The sequence below is a fragment of the Oncorhynchus nerka genome, linkage group LG2, assembly GCF_034236695.1.
Source record: "Oncorhynchus nerka isolate Pitt River linkage group LG2, Oner_Uvic_2.0, whole genome shotgun sequence".
In the NCBI taxonomy this organism is placed as follows: domain Eukaryota; kingdom Metazoa; phylum Chordata; class Actinopteri; order Salmoniformes; family Salmonidae; genus Oncorhynchus; species Oncorhynchus nerka.
In genome coordinates, this window is record NC_088397.1 from 51,629,709 (window position 1) to 51,644,041 (window position 14,333).

The following is a 14,333-nucleotide window of genomic DNA, read 5'->3' on the forward strand; positions in this document are numbered from 1 at the left end:
ATTAGAACAACAACGCCAAGATGAAGTGTTAACATTCTCTTCTGTCTCTCCCACAGCACACAACAGAGAAGCCCAGGATCACAAATGGTTTTGTTGGGCCAGGGAGATTGATTCTGAACTAGGAGCAGTGAGAGGCAGCAGTTTGGCATCCCATGAAACTGCTTGATTGTTCTGATTTGACCTTCAGAAGATCCTCAGTCAGTGATTGGTCTTTTCCAGTCAGTTACACCCACTCCGTTAGTCAGAACTGATAATCCACTGACATCATCAGTGTCCTAACCTGGGGTGGTTGCCTGGTGGGAATTTGAGCAGATCAACTGTTCTTATACCAATTACAATTGCAATGTACTGCATGGAATACTGTATAAAGGGTTAGGGTCACATTTAGGTTTATTTACAAATTCCCAGGTCTTGGCTGAAAGAAACTCTTATCTACTTACTACCTGACCAAGAAAAACTCTAGGCTCTACTTATCAACACAACACAATATTGGGTTAGCAAGGACAGACAGTCTAGATTAGAAGGATAGAATCATTGGGCAACTCTGCAGTGACTTGACATGGGTAGGCAAAGCAGATTAAAAAAAGCGGGCAATGCTGCTCCCTGCTGGACAGTTATAGCATAAACCATGTCATTAGTGGACTAACATTTTTTTTCCACAAGCATTTTAAAGCACAATTTAATTTGTATCGCTGAAGAGTAATTTCCGATAGAGCCCACGTGTGCAGCGTTTACCGAGAATGCAGTCACCTCTGTCGCGGGAACATTGTCTTTAAACTTATATCACGCTGTAATGCAAAACTTCCTAGATAAAGATTGAATAGAGCCCTTAGCATAATTGTTCATACACATTAGTTATCCCATTTATTAATTTGACCATCTGCAAACAACTGAATGGTAATGTCTGTTAGTTATACAGTTATCTTATACTCTTGTTCTTCTACCCCTGCCAAAACGCATACAGTTGAAGACTGTGCCTTTAAACAGCTGAAAATGATATCATGGCTTTAGAAGCTTCTGATAGGCTAATTGACATCATTTGAGCCAATTGGAGGTGGACCTGTGGATGTATTTCAAGGCCTACCTTCAAACTCAGTGCCTCTTTGCTTGACATCATGGGAAAATCAAAATAAATCAGCCAAGACCTCAGAAAAAAAATTGTAGACCTTCACAAGTCTGGTTCGTCCATGGAAGCAAGTTCCAAACGCCTGAAGGTACCACATGGATCTGTATAAACAATAGTACACAGGTATAAACACCATGGGACCACGCAGCCGTCATACCACTCAGGAAGAAGATCCATTCTGCAAATCAATCACAGAACATCAGCAAAGGACCTTGTGAAGATGCTGGAGGAAACAGGTAGGAAAGTATCTATATACACAGTAAAACAAGTCCTATATCGACATAACCTGAAAGGCCGCTCAGCAAGGAAGAAGCCACTGCTCCAAAACCGCCATAAAAAAAGCCAGACTACGGTTTGTAACTGCACATGGGGACAAAGATCGTACTAGATAGAACTGTTTGGCAATAATGACCATTGTTATGTTTGGAGGAAAAAGGGGAAGGCTTGCAAGCCGAAGAACACCATCCCAAACGTGAATCACAGGGGTGGCAGCATCATGTTGTGGGGGTGCTTTGCTGCAGGAGGGTCTGGTGCACTTCAGAAAATAGATGGCTTCATGAGGTAGGAAAATTATGTGGATATATTGAAGCAACATCTCAAGACATCTCAAGTCAGGAAGTTAAAGGGTCTTCCAAATGGACAATGACCCCAAGCATACTTCCAAAGTTGTGGCAAAATGGCTTAAGGTCAACAGAGTCAAGGTATTGAAGTGGCCATCACAAAGCCCTGACCTCAATCCCATGGACAATTTGTGGGCAGAACTGAAAAAGCGTGTGTGAGAAAGGAGGTCTACAAACCTGACTCAGTTGCACCAGCTCCGTCAGGAGGAATGGGCCAAAATTCACCCAACTTATTGTGGGACGCTTGTAGAAGGCTACACCAAACATTTGACCCAAGTTAAACAAACAACAAACTGGGAATGTGATGAAAAAAATAAAAGCTGAAATAAATAATTCTCTCAACTATTATTCTGACATTTCACATTCTTAAAATAAAGTGGTGATCCTAACTGACCTAAAGCAGGACATTTTTACTTGGATTAAATGTCAGGAATTGTGAAAAACTGAGTATAAATGTATCTGGCTAAGGTGTATGTAAACTTACGACTTCAACTGTACATACTTTCCTCTGGAGGAAAAACCTCCACCTACAAACTGCATTGTAGCATTTCACCCAGTAGATGGCAGGGCACACCAATGGCTATGATGAAAACAAAATGCTATGATGTACATATGCTTGAATGTCATTCATGCCTTTGTATTGCGTCTGGGTTCAACTGCCAATAAATCAATGAGACAAACTGCACATATTCATCGTCTTTATAATCTTTGTCCACTGGGAATGTACTCAGTCACTCGGATGATGACGGATGAAGTCACTTCAGTGTCACAGGAAACAGAGGCATCCATAGTAAATGGTAAAGCTGAGTGTATTATTAAGAGGAAGGCAGAGCGACATTCCATACCTGAATTTGAATTTAAGAATCATGTCACTTCATACTCGTCGCATCAATTACAGATACACACATTCTCTTCATCTAACGGAAGAATGTCTCATTGATTCCATGACCATTTCCTCCAAGCATATGTCAATCTGCCTTCAGGAAAGACCTTACTGTTCAATGACATGTTTAGTGCTATACCATTGCGTGTTGCATGTTTGTAAGCTTCATATTTCTTTATCTCCTTTAAAAGAAAATCATAATCCAGACAGCAATGTGCATGTTTGTTTGTCATTCCAACATTTCTTAATTTCTTTATTTTTACATTTTGGATTATGTGTGTCCAGTGGCAATTTTAGCATGTCAATCTTGGTGTGGAAAACATGCCAGAAAAGCCACTACACAACACAACGCTAAACAATACATTAATTGCACTATAACGGTGATAAACGGTGCCCGCAAACTGTTAGGGCCTACATAAAGCTGTCCCAACAGTAGAGCTTTATTTTCAGCACAATGGAGTGAATCCTTACCATCGCTAGCTACACCTGGCTATCAGCGGAGCCTTGTCTGGCAGCGAAAAAGTATATTTAGCCTAATTTACTGCCTTTTTAAAAACATAGCTGATAGGGCTGACTTGCTTAAGCAAATGTGGTTTCTACTGACAATTGAGATGAACAAACTACGGCATAAAGGGATGATAAGCGGATAAGAGGCAATCCGTAATTTGATTAAGACATTAATGAGCGAGCTAAGATGGTTTACTTTTTAATGTACAACGACAGAATTCAGAACATGGGCCGTTCTTACAGTATCCTGTACACCAAGTCAGAACCGTAGCATAAATAAAGGGGGCATATAAGCAGACAATAAAAGCTCTTACAATATTTGATGATTACATTTCTCTAAACAGGCTATAGGCTACATGTGTACTACCAAGTCAGAAAAGTAGGCTAAGTTATGAGGGGGAAAGGGAACAAATTATTAGGGTGAAACACATGGGCTACTAAAAGCTTACTACACAACATACACTTACTATTAATTTCTCAGCTACAGTATACATATCTCCCTGGCATTTTACATCATTCCTGCAGCAGCATACAATACATTTTTGGACTCACCATTGTGCTGTGCTCACTTGAACAGGAAGGTGGCGTGGCGGTCCTTCTTGTGGGTAAAGTTTGTCATGAAACTTTGTCATCAAATTCTGTCAGTCTTTGGATTTATGGTGCTTTTAAGACAACTGGGAACAAGGTCGAATCATGACGTCAGTGATTTTCAGTGATTTTCAGGTCTTAGCTTTAGAAAGAGGCCTGAGTTCCCGACTTAGAATTCCGAGTTGGATGACTGTTCAAAACGTATATTTCCAGTTGTCTTGAACTCACTGAAGTCTGAGACTTCCCAGTTCCGAGTTTCCAGTTGTTTTGAATGCGGCAGAAGTCATGCTGGATTGACAGCATGACCACTTTATTAAACTTTTACTGGCCCATGGTGTTGCATGTGAATATTTATCCTTTAAAGCTTGGAAAAGACCAGACTTGGAAACCCAGACTTGGACCCACAACCTCTCCACCTAATAACAGGCAGGGGAAGCAAAACAGTGATTGCTTTGCAACTGATTCCTTCCAAATCACTCATTATTGAATTTGCCATCTCCAAATTTTTGTGTAATGTTTATATCCAATGGCTGACAAGCACCAATCTATAATTTAGCTTAATATTTGTACATTTCAGTCATTTAGCAGACACTCTTATCCAGAGCAATTAGGGTTAAGTGCCTTGCTCAAGGGCACATCAACAGATTTTTCACCTAGTCGGCTTGGGGGTTTTATCCAGCGACCTTTCAGTTAATGGCCCAACACTATTAACCTCTAGGCTACCTGCCACCCTATGTCAAGGATCTGCATATGACAAGGATTGAAAAGCATTTGCCAGTAGATTGTCGAAGTGATTCGTGATGATGACTGCTTGTTTAGCTTGCAAAGCTACAGTAGATATGTGAGTTGACGTCATTTTATTTGTGGCCAATGACCTTGAGCCTTCTTGGATGGCAGCACCCAAGTGGGCTTGAACTTTCTAGCTCTCCCTATAGATTTTGCTGTGACAGAACACTGAGCCAATCACTGAGCAATTAGAGAAGATTACCAAACACTACGCTCTGTATTTTCTGCTGGCTGCCCCTCCACCACATAAATCACTGAGCTAGGCTGAAACACCTGCATTTTGAAGCTGCCTTACTCAAGAAAGCAACAAATAGACCAGATTCGTATGTGGCTTTATATATATTTTTTTACATTGTTTCGAACTGACATGTGATACATACACAAATAACATGCAAAACATGCAACACCATTTTTTTTTTTTGCTATACAGGTGGTGCTCAAAACAGGTAGGGCTCTGTGTGAGTATTGTTTTGTATTGATAGCTATTGCTGCACTGTTGGAGCTAGAAACATTAGCATTTAGTTGCACTTGCGATAACATGTGCAAGTCTGTGTACACAACCAATACATTTTGATTAGATTTTTATCCAATCAATTATTCAGTGAAATCTAACTGGAAACTAAGTGAAAGGCATGTTAAAGTCCCATGTCCCACTGGGTATAGAATAGCTGTTATTACTGGCTTTTAATCTCAGCGACCGCCAGTTTTAAGAGGGGCAGGAAACGGACTCTCATTCCTCCCACCACAATACAGATGAACAGAAGGCATGAGACATGGCAAGCCTCTCTAAAGGAAGGATATCCCATTCCCATCTCAGCCGTCTTTATCCCATTATACATTCAAAGAGACCAATCTGAATTCATTCCAAGTATCCTGGAGAGTCACTCGAATTGTGTCCGTTTTGGCATAGCACACTTAGGGATTGTTCTTGCTTAACATCATACTAGAATATGAGTTAAAGTTTAATTGAAAAAGTTATTCACTTACAGTGCATTCGGAAAGTCTTCAGAGCCCTTCCCTTTTTCCACATTTTGTTACGTTACAGTCATATTCTAAATGGATTTTTAAATTAAATCAATGTTCCCACAATACCCCAGTGAAAACAGGTTCAAGACATTTTTGCAAATGTATTTTAAAAATAGAAATATCTTATTTACATAAGTATTCAGACCCTTTGCTATGAGACTCGAAATTGAGATCAGGTGCATTCTGTTTCAATTGAACACAGTGGCCTACATCATTCTTAAATGGAAGAAGTTTGGAACCACCTAGACTCCTCCTAGAGCTGGCCGGGGGGCCAAACTGAGCAATCTAGGGAGAAGGGCCTTGGTCAGGGAGGTGACCAAGAACCTAATGGTCACTCTGACAGAGCTCCAGAATTACTCTATGGAGATGGGAGAACCTTCCAGAAGGACAACCATCTCTGCAGCATTCCGCCAATCAGGCCGTTATGGTAGAGTGGCCAGACTGAAGCCACTCTTCAGTAAAAGGCACATGACAGCCTGCTTGGAGTTTGCCTAAAGGCACCTAAAGGGCTCTCACACCACGAGAAACAAGATTCTCTGGTCTGATGAAACCAAGATTGAACTCTTTGGCCTGAATGCCAAATATCACATCTGGTGGAAACTTGGCACCATCCCTACAGTGAAGCATGGTGGTGGCAGCATCATGTTGTGGGGATGATATTTAGCAGCAGGGACTAGGAGACTTGTCAGAATCGAGGTAAATATGAATGGAGCAAAGTACAGAGATCGTTGATGAAAGCCTGCTCCAGAGCGCTCAGGACCTCAAACTGGGGCGAAGGTTCACCTTCCAACAGGACAACAACCACACAGCCAAGACAACGCAGGAGTGACTTTGGGACAAGTTTCTGAATGTCCTTGAGCCAGAGCCCGGACTTGAACCCGATCTAACATCTCTGGAGAGACCTGAAAATAGCTGCGCAGCGAAGCTGCCCATTCAACCTGACAGAGCTCGAGAGGATCTTCAAAGAATGACAAAGTACTGAGTAAAGGGTTTGAATACTTATGTAAGTGTGATATTTCAGTTGAAATGTTTTTGTTTTTTATAAATGTGCAAAAATGTATACAAATCTGTTTTTGCTTTCTCATTATGGGGTATTGTGTGTAGATTGATGAGGGAAAAGGCTGTAACGTAACAAAATGTGGAAAAAGTCAAGGGCTCTGAATCCGTCCCGAATGCACTGTATGCTCTACTGTTTAGAGGGGCTACTGTCAACACGTACATAACACATGACAGAGGGCACAATATGATGAGCCTGCTTATGAGTCACTGGTGATTCTGTCCATTTAAGCTTTAAAATTAAGCTTGATCATGTCATTTCATGTACAAGCTGATTTTATGAGTCGGCTTTCAATTGCAACATTAACTGAAGGCTCAATTCAATCCGTAGAGCTGAAGATATGAGGTCGTGTTTGAAATTTAAAGTCAACATTCGCGCATTGGCGGAGACTGTATGAAGGTAAACGCTGCATATGTCATTCCAATCACGCTGTATCTTCCGCGATACGGATTGAAATCGAGCCATGAGCTTTTTCCCTGTATTGGATGGTTGCTTGCCGTTCCAGATAAAAACATGTTCTAGCCGTGTACAGCACATCTCAAAAAGGTAAGCAGCTGAGAAGAATAAGTGAGATAGACATAGCAGCCTGGCCTCAAAGCCATACGTAACATACATTATGTATTTCTGAGCACCTCCAAGATGTATGATACCTACTAATGGTCTAGTTACTTTAGACAGAAATAAAAGTAGGGAGGATGGGTGGGCGTAATCTGCGACCGTCCAGCAATCTAAAGGTTGCCTGTTTGAGTGGCGTAAGGTACAACTGTAGCATGTTAGCTAACCCTTCCCCTAATCCTTATTTAATATTCACTTAATCTTTCATATAAATTATCCTAACCTTTGTCGTTAGTTCACCTAACCATCCACGTAAATCCTCCCCTTTATTCTCCTTTGTACTGTAGTTACGAAGCAACAAGCAACCTGGTCTCAGAAAGACATATAATACTATACATCTTTCAAAACGGAGGGAGCCATAGGGACTCGTGACCACATATTCCATGAGTATACTTTTATTACCATCAAAGTCATGAACTCAGTCAAGGAGTACAGTACAGAGCCTACAAATGAGAGACAGTCAGGACCTACAGGTGACCACTGGTCTAGATGACCATTAAATTGAGAAATAAAAGGTACATCAGAAAGAGCAATGAAATGAACAGACATGGAATACTAAATACAGTGGCACTGAAACAAAGCATTGCTTAAGATTGTGTAACAGTATTTATTTGCGGTCATAAGTAAGAGGATGGTATATTCTCACACATGTTTTTAAATATTGCTGTTAAGCTTTTCATGGAAATCAAAATGTTCTGGCAAAATGAAGACATTGTGTAATGCTATATCTCAATAATGTATTTGAATATGCATATCAATCAATCAGTATATATATATATATATATATATATATATATATACACACACACACCGTACCAGTCAAAGTAGCCACCCTTTATCTTGATGACAGCTTTGCACACTCTTGGCATTCTCTCAACCAGCTTCATGAGGTAGTCACCTGGAATGCATTTCAATTAACAGGTGTGCCTTGTTAATTTTTTGGAATTTTTTTCTTTAATGCGTTTGAGCCAATCAGTTGTGTTGTGAAAAGGTAGGGGTGGTATACAGAAGATAGCCCTATTTGGTAAAATCCATATTTTAGTCCATATTATGGCATGAACAGCTCAAATAAACAAAGAGAAATGACAGTCCATCATTACTTTAAGACAAAGTGCAGTCGCAAAAACCATAAACCGCTATAATGACACTGGCTTTCATGAGGACCGCCACAGGAAAGGAAGACTCGAAGTTACCTCTGCTGCAAAGAAACCACTAATAAAGGAATCCAATAAGAAGAAGAGACTTGCTTGGGCCAAGAAACACAAGCAATAGACATCTGACCAGTGGAAATCTGTTGTTTGGTCTGATGAGTCCAAATTTGAGATTTTTGGTTCCAATGGTCGTGGGTTTGTGAGGCGCAGAGTAGGTGAACAGATGATCTCTGCATATGTGGTTCCCATTGTGAAGCACGGAGGAGAGGAGGTGTGATGGTGTGGAGTTGCTTTGCTGGTGACACCATCTGTGATTTATTTAAAATTCAAGGAACACTTTACCAGGATGGTTACCACAGCATTCTGCAGCGATATACCATCTCATCTGGTTTGCGCTTGGTGGGACTATCATTTATTTTTCAACAGGACAATGACCCAAAACACCTCCAGGCTGTGTAAAGCCTATTTGACCAAGAAGGAAAGTGATGGAGTGCTGCCTCAGATGACTTGGCCTCCACAATCACCGGACCTCAACCCAATTGAGATGGTTTGGGATGAGTTGGACCGCAGAGTGAAATAAAAGCAGCCAAGAAGTGCTCAGCATATGTGGGAACTCCTTCAAGACTGTTGGAAAAGCATTCCAGGTGAAGCTGGTTGAGAGAATGCCAAGAGAGTGCAAAGCTGTCATCAAGGCAAAGGGTGGCTTCTTTGAAGAATGTCAAATATAAAATATATTTTGATTTGTTTAACACTTTTTGGTTACTACATGATTCCATATGTGTTATTTTATAGTTTTGATGTCTTCACTATTATTCTACAATGTAGAAAATAGTAAAAAATAAAGAAAAACCCTTGAATGAGCAGGTGTGTCCAAACTTTTGACTGGTTATGTATATATACAGTATATATGTTCTCGTAGGTGTCAGAGACATGCATAAGCAATAGACTGGGGAGCAATAACTTTGAAGTAGCAAATTTGATTTGACTTCCTGCCTTTCATTGAAAATAATTGCTCAAACTTTTCTTTAATACATACTTCCATAGAACGTGCAGGTGAACACAGAAGCATAGTCCCTTGACAACAAATACATTAATACACTGTATAATTAAAGTGTGTATAATAGCTACTGTTTGCTCACAGTAACATCACTGTCTTGCAGGATCAAGGAAGGAGCCACCCTCTGCACAGATGGCTGGTACTATAAACAGAAAGATTGGACCCAAGTCAGAAGCATGACTAATATGATCTAGGCTCCGCCTGGTTTGACACTGGCCATGTGTTATTTGACTAACTGTCTGGACAGGGTATTGACTGTTGTCAAAGTCTATAGGCTTTTAACTTACAGGTACACACATGCAGTTTATAGAGGACACCAAGCGAAGAATCACAGTTTCGGCAGCAAGTAGAATATTGCTCAACTTACGGTGATTACAGAGAACTCTTGCAGTACCTCGTTATTGACTATACTGAAAGGGACCAAAGACCGACTAATATTATGTTTTTGTTATCGTTATGAATATCTTGAGAATAATTAAACCTATGAATAAATAGATAAATAAACATATACATACAGTATGTTTGCAAAAATATGAAAGATGTTTTTAACACAATTGCTCTCAATTGCTCTTAATTATTCTGTTTCCTGTTGTTTCAACAACAACTTGTTAAAAAAAAGCTGGAGGGGGGGAAAAAATGGCTTTTACAGGTGGTGCTTTACACAGTCACTATCTAATGTTATACAACTGTGAAAAGAATATCATGATTGATCCTTGTAGGCTAAATTATATTTTATTTACAAATGGATCTACGTACTTTAGGATGTATAAGAATAAATAAGCCAGAAGAACTGTTAAACCAGAAACGGAATGAAAAAAAAAAGAAGACATTTTATAGAAGTTGATCTAATCGCATAGGATAGATGAAGATATGTTATGACTGAGGCCTGCCGTGAAATTCATAAAGATGAGCTACAAAATGAATTCTAGATGCATAGAAACTACTGTGTAACAAACACAACTCATTTAATATATCGTACATTTAGAGTAGTGGCACTTGATGTATGATATGAATAGTTAGAAGTTTATTTGAACAATACATTAGCATCAACAGTGCCCTCCACTTGGAGCCTAACGAACAGAAAGACCTTAATGTTAGCAGGATTACCACGTTCTTTCCACCAAGTGCTTATAATTTTGAAATTAACAGCAAAAGTTAAGAATGCATGCCGTTTTGACTACTTCTACAAAGGTCTCTATATACAGAATCTTTACACTGACAGCCACGTGGTGCCTTCCTAAGCAGAAAGCTGGCGAGGGAAAGGGATTGGGGGATACCTAGTCAGTTGGTAAACTGAATGCATTCAACTGAAATATGTCTTTCGCATTTAACCCAGCATGTTGTGGATGCTGCCTTTCACTTACACTGGGCCTGCTGCATCCCCCAGTAAACATAACTGCTGCAGCACAGACAAAACTACTGATGAGTGTATACAACAAATAACAAAGAGAGCAATGTTCACCCCCGAAAAAGAGATCAAACAGGATCTTTCCATGTGTAGAGAGGGGTGTAAAGGAGGAATGCTACAGATCATTGTGTAAAATCAACACTACAAGAGCAAAGCCAAGCTGTTCATTACCTTATTGTATGCCATGATAATGCATTGGAATACTGTGAGAGTAGGACTGGGTAAAAATGTTCCCAAAGCAGGTTTGGTACAATTACATATTTCCATATGCTTTAAAGGGGAGAGTTCAGAGGAAAATATGTAGCTGTTAGCTGCGCTGCATTAGACACAAAAAGCCCCTGTAAGGCCAGAGGGATGTTTCAAAAACACAGAATACATGTAGCCAGATCAATTCAACACTCAGGAAAGATAGGACAAAGGCTCTGAGATGTTACTCATGCTGCAAGTGAGAGAGATAAGTCAGTGTCACCATGCTAGTGTGCAGGAAAGACGATCGCTGGGAGTGAAGGAGGTCATAGGAGGGAGTTCACCGTCTAAACCTGCCCATCGTCAACTTCAGTTGCTGGTTGGAGGGGAGTCGGGGACTCTCCGTTACACAGTGACAACGGATCAACCTCCTCCGGGGCTTCAACTGGGGCCTCCACTGGGCTGGCCTCCTCAGGGGCCAGGGGTGGAGCTGTGACCTCTGCTGCACCATGGGGAGTGGCATCACACGCCACGGCCTCCATGCCAGCAGGGGGCTCTTTGACAGCAGCAGGTTCCCCCTCGGGGGCTGCAGCAGCGGTAACTGTAGAGGGGTCACTGAGAGCCTGGGGGTCTGCTGGAGCTGGGGAGGGTTCTCCTGCTGCAGAGCTGGTTACTACTGCTGGGATGGTTGCCCCCGAGTCAGCACTCTGTTCTGGAGCTCTCAGTCGCTTCATGATGGTAGTAACCCGCACCGCTTTCTGTGGGAGGCAGTCGCAGAACACACTCAAGTCAAGGCACCTAGTTACTATACATTTTAAAGCTTTTACAGAACATGTAGCCAAGTCTAAAGCCTCATACTTGCACTGTCGCCAATCATTTATCCCATTTCAAATCCTCAAGGCCCATAAAACATATATAGCAAATGTGTGATCGATAGTGTAATGAAACAGGCAGGGAGCAGGCCTCAAACCCTCGACCATCTAGCCCGAAGTCCAGCGCTCTATCGACTGTGAAGGTAAAGCATGCTCGAGCGGCAGAGTCGATACCCGCGCTTATAAACCCAGGGTCGTAACAATAGTTCCCTCCCATCTCTCCTTCAGTGATGAAGAACTGGAACAGATAAAAAGAGAGGCTTTACCTTCCACTTAGCTTTAGCAAAGTTCTTCTCTATCTGTGCGCAGACATTATCCTTAATATTCTTATTTGAGGCTGCATTTCCAGAGATCCTGAGGAGATAAAGGGGGAAAGGGAACTTCACTATAATGGGCCTTTGTAATCTTCTCTTGACATGTACAGTACAAGTGACAGCTCAGCAGATGGGGGTGAGTAATACTAATAAAACAACATCAGCGGCAACCTGTTTAAATGTACGTATTTATAAGAACACTCAGACACATCATACTTACCACGGACACATCATACGGACTCCTCAATCAACTAGATTAAATCGGGTTCATTTTCACTTCACATCTGGTATATCTCCTTAGTACTGTGGCCTTGTGGTATATCCCTATAGTAGGCTACTGTGTTAATGTGTATTTCCATACCACTCATGGTTGATGGCCTCCTGAGCAGTCAGCCTCTGATCCTGGTCTACCTCCATCATACGGGCGACCAGGCCTTTTGCTGCAACACAATAAAAGCAATATCTCAACAAACAGCAGTTACAGTTGAACTCGGAAGTTTACATACACTTAGGTTGGAGTCATTAAAACTCGTTTTTTCAACCGCTCCACAAACTTCATGTTAACAAAGTATAGTTTTGGCAAGTCGGTTAGGACATCTACTACATGACACAAGTAATTTTTCCAACAATTGTTTACAGACAGATTATTTAACTTATAATTCACTGTATCACAATTCCAGTGGGTCAGAAGTTTACATACACTAAGTTAACTGTGCCTTTAAACAGCTTGGAAAATTCCAGAAAATTATGTCATGGCTTTAGAAGCTTCTGATAGGATAATTGGCATCATTTGAATCAATTAGAGGTGTACCTGTGGATGTATTTCAAGGCCTACCTTCAAACGCAGTGCCTCTTTGCTTGACATCATGGGAAAATTAAAAGAAATCAGCCAAGACCTCAGAAAAAAAATGTAGACCTCCACAAATCTGGTTCATCCTTGGGAGCAATTTCCAAATGCCAGAAGGTACCATGTTCATCTGTACAAACAATAGTACGCAAGTATAACACCATGGGACCACGCACCCATCATACCACTCAGGAAGGATTTGAACGTACTTTGGTTTGAAAAGTGCAAATCAATCCCAGAACAACAGCAAAGGACCTTGTGAAGATGCTGTAGGAAACAGGTACAAAAGTACCTATATCCACAGTAAAACGAGTCCTCTATCGACATAACCTGAAAGGCCACTCAGCAAGGAAGAAGCCACTGTTCCAAAACCGCCATAAAATAAACAGACTACGGTTTGCAACTGCACATGGGCACAAAGATCGTACATTTTGGAGAAATGTCCTCTGGTCTGATAAAACAGAAATAGAACTGTTTGGCCATAATGACCATCGTTATGTTTGGAGGAAAAAGGGGGAGGCTTGCAAGCTGAAGAACACAATCCCAACCGTGAAGCACGGAGGTGGCAGCATCATGTTGTGGGGGTGCTTGACTCAGTTACCTGACTCCAGCTCTGTCAGGAGGAATGGGCCAAAATTCACCCAACTTATTGTGGGAAGCTTCTGGAAGGCTACCCAAAATGTTTGACCCAAGTTAAACATTTTAAAGGCAATGCTACCAAATACTAATTGAGTGTATGTAAACTTCTGACCCACTGGGAATGTGATGAAAGAAATAAAAGCTGAAATAAATCATTCTCTCAACTATTATTTTGACATTTCACATTCTTTAAGTAAAGTGGTGATCCTAACTGACCTAAGACAGGGAATTTTTACTAGGATTAAATGTCAGGAATTTCAATGTATTTGGCTAAGGTGCATGTAAACTTCTGACCTCAACTGTAATACTCCTGATGGAATCAGAAAACAAACAGGATATGCTTTTGAATGTGAAAAAGTGAACAGATAAAATCCTCCCTTTTGAATTTATATTTACCCAGTAAGCTGTTGTTTATAGTCTCCTGTGTCTCTACTTCATCTTAAAAGTACCTGACTCTGAGATGTCGTCCCAGTACGGAGAATCAAACTCATAGTCCCCCGCCAAGATCTTCCTGAACAGGTTCTTGTCGTGGTTTTCATAATCATCATCATCAGTTTCCTCATAGAAAGGAGGGTTGCCTGAAAGCCTGAGGGCCACAAAACAAAAGGAGCTCTTTATCAGCTTGTATTGTAATACCATGTGCACAAATGT

General features: G+C 41.0%; 1 protein-coding gene across 2 annotated transcripts in view; it reads right to left on the reverse strand.

The window, feature by feature from the left end:
• Positions 1-7,587: 7,587 nt before the first annotated feature.
• LOC115137278 (caM kinase-like vesicle-associated protein) overlaps positions 7,588-14,333 on the reverse strand; it is a 75,276-nt gene continuing 68,530 nt past the window's right edge. For both annotated transcript variants that reach the window (XM_029673506.2, XM_029673515.2), the window contains 4 exons: positions 14,132-14,268; positions 12,558-12,636; positions 12,149-12,236; positions 7,588-11,768 (listed from right to left, as the gene is read on the reverse strand). In XM_029673506.2, the coding sequence (XP_029529366.1) occupies positions 11,358-11,768; positions 12,149-12,236; positions 12,558-12,636; positions 14,132-14,268 (715 nt within the window). In that variant the 3' untranslated portion in view covers positions 7,588-11,357. The remainder of the gene's footprint in view (positions 11,769-12,148; positions 12,237-12,557; positions 12,637-14,131; positions 14,269-14,333) is intronic.